The sequence below is a fragment of the Mesoplodon bidens genome, assembly GCF_964165515.1.
Source record: "Mesoplodon bidens genome assembly, chromosome: 14".
NCBI lineage: Eukaryota > Metazoa > Chordata > Mammalia > Artiodactyla > Ziphiidae > Mesoplodon > Mesoplodon bidens.
The window spans coordinates 19,067,366-19,084,259 of record NC_138170.1 but is presented as its reverse complement, the minus strand read 5'-3'; the positions used below and the strand labels follow the sequence as shown (position 1 = coordinate 19,084,259).

The 16,894-nt window shown below is 48.0% G+C and overlaps 1 protein-coding gene across 1 annotated transcript in view; it reads left to right on the top strand.

Moving 5' to 3' along the window:
• Nucleotides 1-16,894, top strand: part of RFX8 (regulatory factor X8) — a gene marked incomplete at its 3' end in the record, with an annotated part of 61,975 nt that overhangs the window by 32,675 nt on the left and 12,406 nt on the right. Inside the window, 5 exon segments of the mRNA XM_081253877.1 lie at nt 8,131-8,194; nt 12,403-12,498; nt 12,500-12,514; nt 13,114-13,191; nt 15,780-15,893. Coding sequence (XP_081110003.1) covers nt 8,131-8,194; nt 12,403-12,498; nt 12,500-12,514; nt 13,114-13,191; nt 15,780-15,893 — 367 coding nt within the window.

Genomic DNA, 16,894 nt, shown 5'->3' with positions numbered 1-16,894 from the left:
ATTTGTGAAATGACCACGTTTTTGAAATGAAGGACCGTTTCCTGGTTGCCAGGAGTTAGGGACCTGGGGGTGAGGGAGCAAGAGATGGGTGTGGTTACACAGGGGCAGCACCAGGGACCCTTGTGATGACACGGATGTTCTGTGTCTCTTCTGTGGTATTGAGTGCACGAATCTCCATAAGTGATAACATTGTGTTGAACATATGCAAAAAGGAGTTTAAGTGAAACTTGGGAAATTCTAGTAGGATCGGTGAATCTGTATCAGTGTCAAAAGCCAGACTGTGACATCGTACTGTAGATGGGCAAAATGCTGCCATCGGGGGAGATGGGCCAGAGGGTAAAAGGGAGCTCTCTGAATCATTTCTCCCCGCTGCTCCCTCGATTACAAAGAATGCATCAAGCCTGCCCCTGCAGTCCAGGCAGACACGGGATGGCGGGTCCCCTGAAGTAGCTGGTCTTCCCCTGCCCCTGTCTTCTGCTCGCGCCCAGGCCCCCTTCCCGCAGAGTCGGGCTCATTCCTGTGTCCCAGAGTGCCCTCCTCACTCTGGCCTGTTTGGGATGGGACAGGCAGCACAGCTGTTCATGTGGCACCCTAACCAGGGCCCGCCCTGCTGCACACCTGGGAGCAGGCAGCCCCACGGGCAGGTAGCTGTGTCCGCCCAGGGCACACGCTCAGGGCCGGCTTCTGAGAGCGCGAGCTCGCCAGTGGTTGGAACCCAGATGAGCATTTCCCTTGTTCCCCAGAGTGATGGCCCCAGTGAGGCAGGCATTTCTCCACGGGTGCAGCCACTGAAGTCTGTTTTACTTTCCTGATAATGTTTGCCTAAGGGAGGAGTAAGCATCTGAATTTTTCAAGGGCATCTTGTCTGCTCTTTTTTTTTTCTCGACCGCGTGTTAAGGAAAGAAATGGAGCCACTCATGAGGGCATCAGCATAGAGATTTGGCCAGGAGCCAGGGCTGGTGGCTTTAAGGGACTCTGGGGTCTGCTTTCTCACCACCGCCACCGCCAGGTGCGGCAAAAAAACATGTAATCTAATTAAAATCAGTTTAGTCTTGAGGTAAGCCCCTGTCTCCCCCATGTTGCCCCTCTGAGCCCCATCAGTGGAGAAATTCTGATGCTCAGCTCTCTGCTACCATCCACCCCTCCCCTCCCCCTCCCCCATGCCAGCAGAAGCAGCAGGAAGACGCGATCCCCAGCCAGGGACCCCCTTTGTTGGACATCTGACAGGTGGCCCAGGAGCAAGCAGACTGGGAGTCCTGGTGTCAACAGCATTTGTTTTCCCTGGGGGGGCAAGGGGGGCAGGTTGTGCTGGATTCCACTGAAAACTGCTGAGGCAGTGCCTGCCCTGAACTCAGGAGAGACCAAGGCTTGATTTTCAAAACCAATGAGAAGCTTGAGTCTATTTTTTTTTTTTTGAGGAAAATGACTATAAATATGCAGTGTGGGGCTTCCCTGGTGGCACAGTGGTTAAGAATCCACCTGCCAATGCAGGGGACACGGGTTCAAGCCCTGGTCCGGGAAGATCCCTCATACCACGGAGCAACTAAGCCCGTGAGCCACAACGACTGAGCCTGCACTCTAGAGCCCGTGAGCCACAACGACTGAGCCCGCGTGCCACAACTGCTGAAGTCCGCATGCCTAGAGCCCGTGCTCCGCAACAAGAGAAACCTCCGCAATGAGAAGCCCACGCACTGCAATGAAGAGTAGCCCCCGCTCGATGCAACTAGAGAAGGCCTGTGCACAGCAATGAAGACCCAATGCAGCCAAAAATAAATAAATTAAAAAATATATATATGCAGTGTGTGCCAGATGAAAAGGACCCCTTCCCAAAATCCAGGACGTTTCCCACCCTGCTCCAGGGTAACATAATTTTACAGGAAACAGGCCTCCCCAGATCCCAGTCTTGTTTAGCTGTCATCCAGGCTGAGTCCTGGACCTGAGTCTAAGTGCTGACCTAGAACCTACTGGAGAATTGAGGCCAAAGTATAAAATGCTCTATTATCATCAGGGGAGGGGGAGGGGAATGGAGAGAGAGAGTGTGTGTTTGTGTGCGTGTGTGTCGTCACATCTAGAGAAACAGCTCTGCTTAACTCAGGTTTATTCTCTGTCTCGTAGGCCAGATCCCTGGCTCATATGTTACAAGGAAAACTTTGACAGATGACTCCCCGTTCTGTCTCGTGACTTCTGACATCAGAGGGATAGAGGCTCGCCTTTCTCTCAAGATGTGTGGAGACTACCCGGTGCCCTCCTTCCTTCCCCAGCACACACACACACACACACACACACACACACACACTCTCTCTCTCTCTCTCTCTCTCTCCCCCTCTCCCTCTGTCTCTCTGTCTCTCTGTCTCTCTCCCTCTCTCTCTCTCTCTCTCTCTCTCTCGCTCGCTCTCTCACTCTCTCTCTGTCTCTCTCTCTCTGTCTCTCTCTCTGTCTCTTTCTCTCTCCCTCTCTCCCCCCTCTCTCCCTTTCCCTCCCCCTCCCCCCTCTCCCCCTCGCTCTCTCTCCCTCCCTCCCTCTCTGTCTCTCTCTCAGCGTTTCCAGCGCAGCATATTAAAGGCCTGTAGAAAGCTTCTAGAATTGGGCTTTCCCCAGTCTGCGCCTTTGTTCTCCTGCCAGCTCATGAGCCCAGGGGGCTGCCCGGCGGCCCTGCGCCCGCAGAACCCAGGGCTGTGGGTCCACAGCTGGCTAATTGTGCTGACAAAGCAGACAGGCTCAGGGTTCATCTTTCAGACTCACCACCCCAGGAGGGTGAGTTGACAGGGAGCCGTCAGCCGGGCGATCGTGGGCACCGAGGACCCAAGGATGTCAGAACATCAGCAGCTGCCTCGGAGCTTTTCTTTCTGTCCGTGCAGCCCTGGTACCTGCAGGAGCTGAACCCTCCCGGGGCCAGGACTCTATCGAGCCCCGTGCGGCCTCCCTCTCAGGTATAATCAGGGGTCCAAGTTGCAACCCACATTTGGGCCTTGTCCGCCCTATGCTTTGCAAGGCTGGTTAGAACTTGTTAAGGTTAAAAAAAGTAGGCGTTACCTGATCGTTGTCTAGCAGCTCAGAAAACATAGGTGTAGGGGATCCTGCCCTAGACTGCGCACCTTTGCTCAGGGAAGGTGTGGTGGTTTTTTTTTTTTTTTGGCTGTGTTGGGTCTTCGTTTCTGTGCAAGGGCTTTCTCCAGTTGCGGCAAGCAAGGGCCACTCTTCATCGGGGGCCTCTACACTATCGCGGCCTCTCTTGTTGTGGAGCACAGGCTCAGTAATTGTGGCTCACGGGCCTAGTTGCTCTGCAGCACATGGGATCATTCCTGGACCAGGGCTCGAACCTGTGTCCTCTGCGTTGGCAGGCGGATTCTTAACCACTGCGCCACCAGGGAATCCCCCGGGGAAGGTTTTAAAAGCCGGTAATGCTCTGAAGTTCCCAAACTATCTCACCTGTTCAGAGCGTCCCTCACGTGCTCATCTCCAGCTGAGACGCCGAGACAAGGCAACGTGCTATCTGCTGAGGAAGACTGGCATCGGTTGCTGAGTTCTGTCTCCGGAAGGTGAATGTGAACAAGTTAGACTTTCAGCACTTTTAAAGGTGTCCCGCCAGGTCATCATTTTGCCATTATTGCTCATAAAATCTAATGGGAATAGAGTTAAGCAGTGTAAAAGCAACAGCCCCCAACGCAGAAAATGACAAAGCCATGACGCTCACGTAACCCAGTTTAAAAAGAAGGTTGTTCTTCCTAAATGGGAAATGAATGAAAAAGAATAGATACATGTATATGTATAACTGAATCACTTTGCTGTGCACCTGAAACTAACACAACATTGTTAATCAACTATAGTCCAATATAAAATAAAATTTAAAGAAAGAAGGTTGTTCTTTTCCACTTTAAGTTTCAAAACTCTCGTGGCTTCCTTTGCCCTCCTTGTGTATGTTATTTGTTATCATACACACGTGTGTCTTACAAGAAGGAATAGTGGAAGAGGTAATAGAGGTGAAGATGTGAAGTTAGAGGTGAAATGTGAAGTTAGAGCTGGGTTTCTGGCTCTGAATTGTTTCTTGTTTCCCATACGTAAAATGGGAATAATAATGAATTATTATCCACCACCTAACGGATTGTTGTGAGGACTAAGGTGATGCATGTAAGACGCTTAGCAATGGGTAAATGCTCAGTATATTTCGGTGATTAGCATCATTAGTATAATCAAAATTATATTAAATAAAGCTTTTGCAATCATAACATCCATCCTGATATGAATACAAATATTGACTGTTTAACTTTAGATATGAAAATATCAAGTTGAGGGTATCTTCTAATCAAAACCAAAATAACTAATTCATGTGCTCTGAGTAAAAATTGAAATTAACTCCTTTATTGATCAGAAGATAAAGCACCTTCCCTCTGAAATCTGACACTGAACAAGTATGGGATGTGAATTCAGTTTTATTACATTTTTATCCTCTTACCTTTGTAATTGCTTTACTTGTTTCACTGCTGTTAGAATGATTTGCAAGGGCAAATGACAATGACCAAATGATGTAAATGAAGGTCTGGATTAATGACAACTGATGTCAAAACCTGAGAATGTGGATGCAAATTGCAGTTAGAACTAAAAGAAAGTTAAATGCCAGAAGGCATATTAAGCTAACAAGACATTTGAAAGATTTTCCGCGGAAAAAAAAGGATGAGTCATGTGGCATATAATCATGTCTCAGCCCTCTTTACGTTGGACCCTTCTTAGCCAAATTGATCGTAAAAACTAATTAAAGTAAAATGTGGTTTTTATGTGTCTACGCCTTTAAAGCATCTCAAGAAAAAAAAAGGTGCGGGGAATTCCCTGGTTGTCCAGTGGTTAGGAACTGGGCAATTCACTGCCAGGGCCGGGATTCGATCCCTGGTTGGGGAACTAAGATCCCACAAGCTGTGCGGCCAAAAAAAATAATTTAAAAAGTTTAAAAAATAAAGCATCTCAGGCCTCAGAGGATGATGGAAGAAGACCTCCTTTTGAGCTGGAAGCACTTTCTTCCCAGCAAGGTCAGCTCTGGATGTTTGGTATGGTTTTCTTAGAGCCCTATTTTCACAATGACTGTGCTTTTGATCACAACCTAATAAATGTCCCCAAGGACTGAATCGGAACCACACACGGGAAATGACACAGGGACAGTGACCGCCCCCCCACCAGAACACGAGGCCATCCTGGCTGGACCCTGAGAGCTAAAACCTCCAGTGCTGCTTCAGCCCCTCACCCTGAGCGCCCCTGCTCTCGGGTGGAAGACCCCTCGGTGGGGCACCTGTCTGCCACAGTCCCCCCTTCTAGCCTAGCCCAGCCTGACCTGCAAGATCAGAGCACAGTCAACGCCTGCAGTGTTCACTCGGCCAGATGCTCTGGGCGCCGACGCCCTTGACCTGGACCTCCACGGACCTTCTCTTGTAGTAGGGCTGGTCTCCGGCAGCTGTTCTCTGCTCAGCTGCTTTGTAGCCTGGCTCTAATATTGCCGCCCTCTGTCTCATGCAGATTTTCATGCCTCTTGGCTTGCATGGGACCTCTGAAACTAGGTAATTTTTTAAATAGACAATTAAGATCTTACTGAACCTACATGTTGACCCATGTGATGAGCCACTTATTGAATGAGGACCTTCCAAAGGTGGGAAGAGACAGCCTCTCCGTTCCTTTGAACAAGAGAGCTACCATCGTCTGGCTGCGTGGAGATGAGGACTTCCTAACAGATTACCGAATCTCTCCGTGAGGTTGACAGATTTCTGTCCCATTATTGTTGTCTCAGGGCATAAAATCCCCCAATTAAATGCTACAAAACTTGCATATCTCCCCAGTGAGGATAGCAGCCTTGCGTCCCCTTGTCGGCCTCACACAGGCCTCTGCATGGCATGGAGTCCCCTTTCAGTCTTCCTGTAACACTACCCTCCTTTCAATGGCTGTTGAGTTAAACTCATACTCTACATTGAACCGATGGCAGAAACTTGGGAGTTTCACTTACAAATCCAGAATTACTGAGTATCACTCTCAGTGGCTTAGCCTCCAAAGCTGCCTGAGTCGGGGTTGGGGGAGGGGTGAGCCATAAGGTGGAGGGTTCCCCTTGTCCTTCCTTTAAGTCAGAAACCAGACCTTCTAGCTTCCAGGTTCCTGAGTATCCAAAGGAATGTCCCAGGAAGATGGCTGTTACCATCCAAAGACTTTAGTAAGTGCTCTCCAAGTACAGGGTTGTGATAAGTACCAACCAAAGCACACTGACCAATCACAAGGGAAGCTCCCCTGAGCTGATCAAGCTGCCCATTTATAGGCCTGTAAACTGTTGAACTAAGAAGAGGATGGGCCCTCTGACGTAGATTCCCCTGACAGCCTGTACTTCAGCTGTCAGAACAATGACTTTGCAATTATTCGTGTTAACAGCTTTTCTCCTCCACGGGCTGTAACCTCTCAGAGGGCAGACCCTGTCCATCACGACCACAGCTGTCTCCCCCAGGGCCTAGCCTGATGCCCGCATATAGTAGGCACGCAGTAAATAATGGACACATGATTGAGAAATGGATGGACGAAGCGGAATACATTCACGGTCTTGCATTCATTTTCCAAAGAAGGCATATTAGGAGCAGCAGGAGAACAGACGTGGATCGTAGAGAAAATGCTCTCCCTCCATTCCAGCTGAGGGAAGCCTCACAGGTGACCCTTAATCATCTCTTAAAGGCTGATGATCCTATTTTTCTACTTAGCTTCCTTTTCTATTAGCCCTTTATTCAATGAGCTTTTGTTTCCGACATCGTCTTGTCTTCTTTCATTCTAGGTTTTATGCTTTCAGGTGGTGATTGTTGCTTGTTGTTTTTGTTGCTATAATGTCTCAGAATCTTTGTGGGGCCGTGGGCTGTTCATAGATTTTACCTGGAGAAACTCCATCATTGTCCACACCTACCCAAGATGTCATTGACACATGACAGATGGAACTCCCGAGACATTTCAGATTCTCCATCAATCCTTCATCCTGGATCTCCTCCAGGTCGATCAGATTCCATGTCCTGACACCCTTTTGCCAGTGAGCCATCCACAGTACACTTCCTGCTGTGATAACAACTCTTACTGAACAATGAAGAGGGTGGCTTTCTCGTGGGCATGTAGCCAGACCCTGAATCTGTCTGCCCTGTTTGGAAATAGAATATCGTGCAGAAACATTGACCACATGGGTATCCAGTGTTCTGTCCAGATTTCCATGGAGAATGGACTGACCCAAACCTTCAGAAAAGAGCTCCCAGGGCTGTGGAGAGGCTGGGAGGGGCTGTAGGATCTTCCTGTGTGAGATGAAAGCCATTTTCCTCCACTCCCCTCCGACTCCCACCCCGCCCCAGGCCATCCCTGCCTTGAAGACCATGGTCTTGCTTCCAGAAGCAGAGCATTCGCCTGCTGCCTTCCTCTTTGCATATTTACATAGAATTCAAACAGTCAGGCGTGAGGACGTGTGTGGGAGTGGAAGGCACAGCCACAGCTCTGGGCAGGGCGTGGAGAAGCCACCACCTCCGGCATCTGGAGGATGCACACTTCCTGTGCAAAGTGGGGGGCCCTGGGCTCCCAGTTTCTCGATGCCCACAATTAAAGGGGAAGTGCCCCACACCACAGGGATAGAACTGAATCTGTTCTCTGCAACATATAAATAAATGTCTCCAGTACGATACATGAACCCAAGAGGCATGGTGACATGGAACTTACATCTTATTATTCATGCTCAGTTTCCTTGTTCTGTGAAGCTGTCCTGCGTCATCCATCAACTCAGAGGATGTTATCGTTTCTGAGCAGATCATTTTCAAAGCCCCAAATCAGAAAATAGAAGACTTCATTTCCATGATAATTTTTCTTTTCTCACTGGAGCAAGTCCTACCCATGATGACATCATATTCTTGCTTCTGAAGGGAATAAACCTATAAAAATAAATAGCGTGGTTGTCCCAGTTACAGAAATGGATTAAAAAAAAAAAACTAAGCAGGTGATAATCAGCAGCTGTGGAAAGAAACTTGGAGGAGGGTTTTGAAATCAAAGTTACCCCCCAACCAATAACCTCACTGCAAAAGAAACTTTATGCTTATGCTCAGAAACGGGTGTCTAACTGAAATTATTTTTTTGTTATCTGTTACGTCACAGTGGAGACGTCGTTGCCTTTGAAAAATCTACTAATTATAACAGCATTCTCCAAGAAGAAGGAGCAGTGAGTGTTGAATAAAATAGATTTGTATGATAGACCCTGGAATATTCAGAAATTGCTGAATTAGATGCAACTGTTTTCCTGTGTGTAACATTCTTCTCATGGGCAGCCCTCAACCACTCACCCCTCCAGCCAGGACTGTTACGTGTCCACTGTGTAGACACGATGTGTAGAGACAGAGGAGGTCCCTGTCCTCAGGAACAAACTACCTAGCTACTCATCAGCTGTTTAACAGTGTTTCTTCTGCTATAATTAGAAAAGAAGCATAGGTTATTAGCAATAAATCTGTGTGAAAGTGTCTCCAGTTACGTTTATAACTCTTTGAATTAGGACACCAGAACAATGAATAGCTAATCTGTGACATCACAAGGTGAACTTTTCTTTGGTTGCCCAGGATGGCAGGATAGCACTTTGATACGACAAGTGGCATCGAGTAGACACCCTTTGAAAAGCCTGTTTTGTGACCAGCCCTCTTGAGGGCCGAATGGGGTGTGAAAGAAAAGTAAAAACAAACAAACAAAAAGCATATTCCCTATACTTGAATAGAATACAGTTTCGTAACTGGGGAGCTAAGACAGACATAAAACTATGGGTGTGCTGTGAGGGGCCCGTGCCCACTACAGGGGGATTGGGAACTCCACAGAGAGGGAGGGAGGAAGGATGTGGGCCAGGAGTAGTTAGGGAAGGCTTCATGGAAGAGGTGGCCTGTGTTTGTTTCCTGTTGTGGCTGTAACATACTAGCACAAATTTCATGACTTAACACAAGCTTATTATCTAAAATTTCTAGAAGTTATGAGTCGGACTAGTTCTCACCAGGCTAAGAGCAAGGGGTTGACAGTGCTACATTCCTTCTGGGGGACCTGGAGGGGAGAATCTATTCCCGGCCTTTTCCAGCTTCTAGAGGCTGCCCACATTCCTTGGCTTGTGGCCACTTCCTCAGCCAGCAGAGGCAGGCTGAGTCCTTCTCATGACACCATCTCTCTGGCTCTGCAGCTGGGAAAGGCTCTCTGCTTTTAAGGACCCTCGTGATTACATGGGGGCCACCTGGAGGATCCAGGATCATCTCCCCATCTCAGGGTCCTTAACTGTAACCACATCTGCAAAGCCCCTTTGCCACGTAAGGTTCCAGGGACTAGGATGTGGGCGTTGTTGAGGGGCTGTTATTCCACTTATCTTGCTGCCCTTGAGCTGGTCCTGGACGGAGTTGCTGAGATCTTTTTAGGAGGTGTTGATCTTGAGGGTATATGTAGCTTGCATTCATGCTGGGGGGTGTGCGGGCAGTGAGAACCAGAAGTGATGATGTCGGGGAGAAGTAGACTCAACATGAGGTCCAGATGGTGGACAGCTTGTCAATGCCAGGCTGGGGAATTTGGGTGTCACCCAAGAGACTGTGGGAAAACCACTGAGGCATCTTCAGAAGGAGAATGACAGGATACATTTGCTTTGGGGGTGATCATTCTGGGAGCAGTGTCTTCAAGAATGCAGGAAAGGCAAAAGGCATCAAGAGAGTCGATAGAGTAACTCAGGGGTGGCAGGGGATGACAGGGAGGTCCTCCAGCGTTTCTCCAGGGGCTGACGCTTAGTACCTGCTCACTAAAGGTGGGTGGAATAAATGATAATAACCCCAATGACTTTTCTTGGATCTCCTGAAGATCCCAAGCGGTATTTAATACACCTAAAAAAATCTAAATAGAATTTCTCACTTTTTTCTTTGTCATTTTGCTGAATTATTTCTCCAGAACAGGAATCCCCCTGATTCTTTCCTGAATGCCTTGTCCCGCAGAGATTGGGACTTTAGTAATTCTGCACCAGACACTCGCTCCCTTTAGATTTCTGATTGTTTATATTATGAAGAAAAGATTTCAATTTTTTCTTTTCTTTTTTTTTTTTTTTCTGAAAGATCAGTTCTTTTCACAGGAAGAGCCCAAAAGGAATTGACTTCAGGAACGCAATGAATTTACTTATTATTATTTTTGGTCGTAGCTTCCCTTTCCATTCTGATAGTACTATGTTTTCAGATGACTTCTTCTGCACAGGTGAAACTGTGAAGTATCAGAAATTAGAATTTTGAATTCTAATTAGAGGTCGCCATGTTTAATGTAGGGATTTCTGCAGAGTTGGACAACACAGCCTGCCCGGAGCTGCAGTCTCAGCTTGAGATGCATAAGGCTCACTTGGGGAGCTGGTTAAAGCGAGAGATTTCTGGCTTCATGTGATTCACGAGGGCCCTAGCGGTATGAACTTCAGGCACCCCAGGAATCCTGATGTAGCTGGTTTCAGGGCCACCCTGGAGAAACACGGGCTTGGATACTGGCAGAATCAGTGTCAGGAGAGTATTGATGAGCCCGGGAGGTCATGTGTGCTGCGGAGAAGGTGGATGTGGTTAGGATCGTGCAGTGTGAGAGGAGAGAGTAGCCCAGGGTTAGAAAGGAGGATCCCTCAATTCTTCTCCGGTAGAAGCACTGGTGGCCAGGCCAGTGAAGTCCATGCAACAGCCCCATCCTTCCTGATGACCAGCCCGAGCATCATCCCCCCAACCCACATCCTGGAAGCGTACCCATCAGAGGACTCTGAATGTCGCCAGTGTTCATGGTAGGAATGAGGGTGGAACAGCCCCCAGTGGACACCAAACAGCACCCCATGGAATGATGCCTCTTGATCTCTCACCTTTCTGTGCTACTGCTTTATTTATTTAGACATCTACACCCCTACTTTCTTCCAAAAATATTAACAACGGGAGTTTAACTTGGCATCTTCACAATATGTAGTGCATAATGTGCATTTTTCTGGGGAGAAGGTCATTTGTTTTCATCACATGCTCAAAGGGGTTCAGGACCACAAAAGAGTTGAGAAGTAACAGATTTTAAGTCCTTAAGAAGACTGTTGAGAGGGGCTGCCCTGGTGGCGCAGTGGTTGAGAGTCCCCCTGCCGATGCAGGGGACGTGGGTTCGTGCCCCGGTCCGGAAGGATCCCACATGCCGCGGAGCGGCTGGGCCCGTGAGCCATGGCCGCTGAGCCTGCGCGTCCGGAGCCTGTGCTCCGCAACGGGAGAGGCCACAGCAGTGAGAGGCCCGTGTACCGCAAAAAAAAAAAAAAAAAAAAACTAAGAAGACTGTTGAGTGTAACCCTAAACACCCCCAGACTTCAGTGTGATGTTGGCTGATAACAAGGAAGCATCAGCTCAGGGGAAAGCTGGTGGTGGCTGTTCTCTGTGGGTGCAGCACGCAGCTGGGGGCACTTCTAGCCCTAAGGATAGGGGCTGGCGGTTCAGAAGGCCGCTCTGGCCTCCAGTGGCTTGTAGACAAGAGCCTACTGCAAACCCACATAAACGATCTAGTAAGCGAGATATAAGCGAGTAGCTCGGTAAGGCTCTGAGCGCGTAAGAAGGAAGAGAACAGAGGAGGAACTACTGACCTTGGACCTGTGCTGCCACACAGCGGGCCGTTAGGTTGGAGAAAATGAAGGGGAGCCAGCCCACCCCCCAGCTGCAGTCCAGCAGGCTTAGCTACTTAACTTCCAACCCCCAGGGATGCTTTCACCTACTCTATTAAAATGGAAGGTATTCAAAAGGCGTCTGGGAAAATCCTGAAGAAATAATTTCAAATACAGTTGATGTCCTTCATTCAAACCAGGAGCAACCATGCCTCCCCTTGCTCTGGGGGAGGAGGGGGTGGCGGGGAGGCGGAGAGAACAGCGGGGATGACAAAAGGCAGGAATATTGAATGCGCTTTCCGCCATGTTGCCTTTTTCCGGCCTGATGGAAAGATTTTACACTCTGTAATCTGTTCTTCTAAAGGAAAGTCTGTGCCCCTCATTTTCCTTGTCCGTTAGGCCCTGAGATTTTTTATATGACTCACCATTAGTATAATCCAGGCAGGATATGGTTTTAGTTCAAGGAGGGACAATGAGATAGACAAGAGTTGTAGAATGTATTTATGGCATCAAATTATTCATAGGTCATATTTTTATTGTACGTCGCTATCCAGCATTTGTAATACACGGCAGTAAGAGTGCAATATATTAAATCCTAATTCCTCCCTGATGACTGTAGTGCATAGACTTACAGAGGAAGGTATTTTTTGCAATGAAATAAAAGGGAAAATTGCTGGGATCAATAGTGTGTCCAGAGGTGTGGATAAAAGATTACTCCACAGCATCAGTGTAATTATCACCTGGCTTAAAGAAATAATCCATGTGTAAATGGTTTTAAGGGTGACAGTCATTCGCCGAATAAGACAGACCCAGGTGGATCGCCTTTGTCTGAATTCAGGAGAAGTCCATTCTGGGAGCAGGAACTGGCAAAGAAGTTATTCCTACAAAATAGTAGGCTTGCGAGCATCGGGGAGATTAACATTCACGCCTTGGCTGCCTGGGGGCGGTAAATGGCTTCTTAGTTTGCCTGTGATCGTAGTCGTACCAGATGGAGTAATGTTTGCCTTCTCCCAGACCAGGGAGACCCAGCATTCCCTCCTGGGCTTGGTGGTGGTCAGGAAATTCAGGGCTTCTCTTCACATCCTATAGAAAGGCTCCACGTGGGACCACGTTGTCATCTTGAGGGCCTCTCCATGACAGAGCAGGGAACACATATGTGCATTTCCTAGAACCTGGGCTGGGGGATGTGGAGGGAGAAATTAGGGTTAGGAGAGACAGTTGTCAAAGATCGGTGGCCTTTAGAGTGGGTGGTGCAGATCCTGGAAATGTATGAGTTATGGCATCAAAAATGGAACTACATCAATTTCAGGCCAATAAGATATGCATTACTGCACGTAGCTAAAATACACGTGGCCCCAGGAAAGAGCTCGGCTGCTGTCGTAGCCAAATAGCAACACAAGCAGCATCTTAGGGCCTCAGAAAGGTCTTTGAGGAGCAGTTCATTCTGGAAGTGGGCTGCACACTGAAATAGTTCTCCATATCCTTCCTAGATGGCCTTTCTTGCTGATGAATACTGCAGCTATTGTCAAGACATTTTACAGAACGTGAGGAACCAAGAACTCGAGAGAGTAGGTTTTATCTGCAAAATACCAGCATTTACGACTTGTTCTTAACCTTTCTACTTGAAAAGACCCCTCGAGGGATATCTAGTGGGAATTCATTGACTGAAGTGCTTAGAATGCAGCTATTTTATAGTCAGTGAGCTCTTGAAGGTGCTATTTTTATTCAGTTTAATCATCTGGAAATGTTCCAAGGTGCTCATATGGATCACTTTACGCTTTAAATAAAAATTCAGCTATTTTTAGATCCTAATTCCAGCTGATTTGGAATACAGTATTGGTAATGTGATTTACCCTGGAATTCTCAGTGATGCTTCAGAGCCGTTATTGATACATGCTAACTGAACAAGAAGCAGTTCAGAGCAGGGTGCTCTGACATGGGTATCATGGTGATTGGATTTTATTCTAGAATTGACTGTGGAAGACACGAGTAAATCTCTTAACCATTCTGAATTCTGTCTTTTGCTGTATAAAATGAAAACCCAGGGAAGCAAGTGCACATTTAAATGAAAAGTTTTCTGAGGCCTCCATGTTCTAAGCACTTCAGCTTTGGGAGATAATATTCACTCAGCATGAACGCATTTTGTACTCTGTGTAAAGCATTGGAGTGAGGGAGGGACCACGCTGTCTTCAGAGTGGCCCCTGGCCTACTAATGCCGTGTTATAAACATCCACGCATGTTGGATAGCTAATCCATTCCTTCTTGGAACTTCCCTGGTGGTCCAGTGGTTAAGACTCCACCCTTCCAATGCAGGGGACGTGGGTTTGATCCCTGGTCAGGGAACTAAGATCCCACATGCCGTATGGCGTGGCCAAAAAAATTAAAAAAAAAAATCTGTTCCTTCTTGCCTTCATTGCTTCATCAAGTACTAACTGAATTCTTACCCTGTGACCCGCACCGTTTCTGGAACTAGGAAGGTATTCCCCAGGAGGCTGGAGAAGCTTATAGTCTGGTACTGAAAGGAAGGATGTAAGCCAGTGAATATGATACCATATGGAAAGTTCTAGAACACAGTGTGATGGACTGTTCTGGGTGCCCAAGGGAAGAGGAACAGAGACAGCTGGAGCGGGCTCCCCGGGGGAGGCCACGTTGCTGGCAACTCTCTTAGAAAAGCAGAAGTTCAACAGACTCGAAATGGGGTAGAAAAGGGATTCCAGGCGGAATCAGTGGTGCAGGCAAAGGCAGCAGGATGGTCACCGGCATCACAGGACAAGAAGGTCACTGTGGCCGGATTTATCTCGAAAGGAGAGAAGCCAGAGGGGAGGTGGGAATCGGCCGGTGCTAGGAAGGGCCTCTGGAAGACCCTGACTTACCGAGGAGACGGGTTGGCAGTGACATCCAAGGGCCATATGGGAGCAGAGGGAGCGGAGGAGGTTTTGTCGCAGTCAAGGTGAGAAGGAAGGAGGGTTGGATCAGGAGATCCAGTGACAGTGACATCAGAGAGAAAGAGGGACCAATCAGAAAGATTTCTGAAGCAGACGCATCGGGATTATTTGGGACATGGGTGCTGGGGGAGTGAGCGGAGATGGTGCTCTCTCACCCAGACCCACGAGCCCCGAAAGCGTCCAGCCTGGCAGTCGAAGGATTAATACATCCTGCTCATCCCACTCTTGTCTTTTTCATTAAATATCTATGAGTCTCTTGGGAGACGTCTTCTCTAGAAGAGAGTTTAAAATCAGGTAACTCCAGGGTCAGGCCTCACTCCCTTGAGAGCCTGCACAGAAGGAACAGCCTCTTGCCTGGGGTCCCTGGAGGGCCCTGGGGTCACTATTGTGATGTCTCAGAATATCTGAGCTGCGGGAATCCCCAAAGGCAGGAGTCCTCATGAGCTGACAACTCAGGTTGACCACCTGGTCCAAAGATGGAATCTGAAAAGTCAACATGGGGGAAAACAAAGCAAAAGTTGTCCACAGAAGTCTTTAAAGAAGGCTCCTTTGTGCAATAGAATCGCACCAGTTCCCTTTAGTCTACACCATCCTTAGGTGAATTCTGACATGATGTCAAGGAGGAAGTGTCTTTTTTTTTTTTTTTACTTATTTTGGCTGCACTGGGTCTTAGTTGTGGCACGCGAGCTCTTAGTTGCAGCACGCATGCAGGATCTAGTTCCCTGACCAGGGATCAAACCCGGGCCCCGTGCGTTAGGAAGGTGGAGTCTTACCCAACCACCAGGGAAGTCCCGAGGTATCTTTGATTCCATACAGTTACACCTCTTCCTGAGCTGAAAAATAATTGAGGGGGTCAATCAGTCAATGAAAATTTACTCTAAACTCTGGTTTGTAGCCCTGGGGCCTGGTCCTCATCCTATTGTAATCAGTAGGAGCCCCCTTGTGGTCAGAAACAGCTTTCCTTCCCGAAAACTGCCTCAGGAAAAGGTGGTCCACGTTCTCCCACCCAACTGGCAGCTGGTCTCTGATGGGTGTAAAATCACTTCTGAGATACAGCTTGGAAAAGCCAATAGGCAGAGCTTTATGTGGGTTGGAATGAAATTCATTCTGTTACCATTTGGGGCTGACGAAGAGTTGGGGGCAGGTGGGCTGGATTGGCCTCACCAGGCACAAAATGAGCGTTCAGAGATACGTTCTGTTCTTTACATCAGGTGGAGGACTCACTCACGTCCTTCTGGAAATCTCTGCAGCAGGGCACAGTCATGCTCATGTCATTGCCTGACATGTGCCAGCTTCTTAAGTGCTGCGACGGACAGCTGTACAAGGTGGGAGGAAGTTCCTTCAAGGTGCTGGTTTGTATCCTTCCCAGAAATCGCTACCAGATGCTGGGGTTAGACCCGCAGCCCTCACTCTCGGTGGTGTCTGTGGACCTCAGACCTTCTGAGGAGTCAGTCTTGGGGCCCATGGACCGTGAGCCTTGGATCTTTCCCTAAGACTCAGCTTTTCTTTCTGAATTCACTGAGAATCTGAGTTACCTCATGTAGAGAAAAAGCCAGTACATGTGGTGACCTGTGGCTCCGGTGACCCGTGAACCCTGAACTGAGTCAGAGTTCTTCCTCTGATATTTCAGCAAAAGAGAGCTTTTTAAAAGGAGTAATTGGAGTAGTTGCTTTGCATTATATATAACGGCCAGGGCTTGTGTGTTTGTTTTTCAAGCTCTGGAGTGATTATTTTAGTTTGGGGGTCAATTATATATAATTTCTACAGCTAGTAGAAATTAAGCTAGTCATTATTAAATTCTTAAAGCTTAAATTCTCTAGCTTAAATTCTTAAGCTAGTCATGAACTTTTACCTTTTATTTTATTATTTTCATAGGAAAAAAAAAATCCAGGGCTTCTAAATTTTTACCACAAAGGTTGAAAACTGGAGGCTGGGTCCAGCCCTTAAATATTTTGCTTTGACCTCCCCTCCTGCCCCCCACCCCGTACTGGCCAGCATTTGGGGTGTTTAAATTTTTGAATCAGTTATCAATACTTGGAAATCTTAGGAAGAATTCCAATTCCAGCTTCTCCAGCCTGATGTCCTGCCCAATGGGCAGTGGCCAGGGCTGCGAGGTGGCCGAACCCTCGGCAGGTGGAGACCTGGCCTCTCTCTCTGTCTGTGGCTCACGTGACCTGCAGCCACTCGTAACCAGAGGCCGTCCACACCGGCCGGCAGTCACATGTCTTGACATTTCTTTTAGGCTGCATCGTGTCTTACTTGCAGCCCGCGGGCTTAATTGCCCCGTGGCGTGTGGGATCTTAGTTCCCGGACCAGGGTCCCCAGG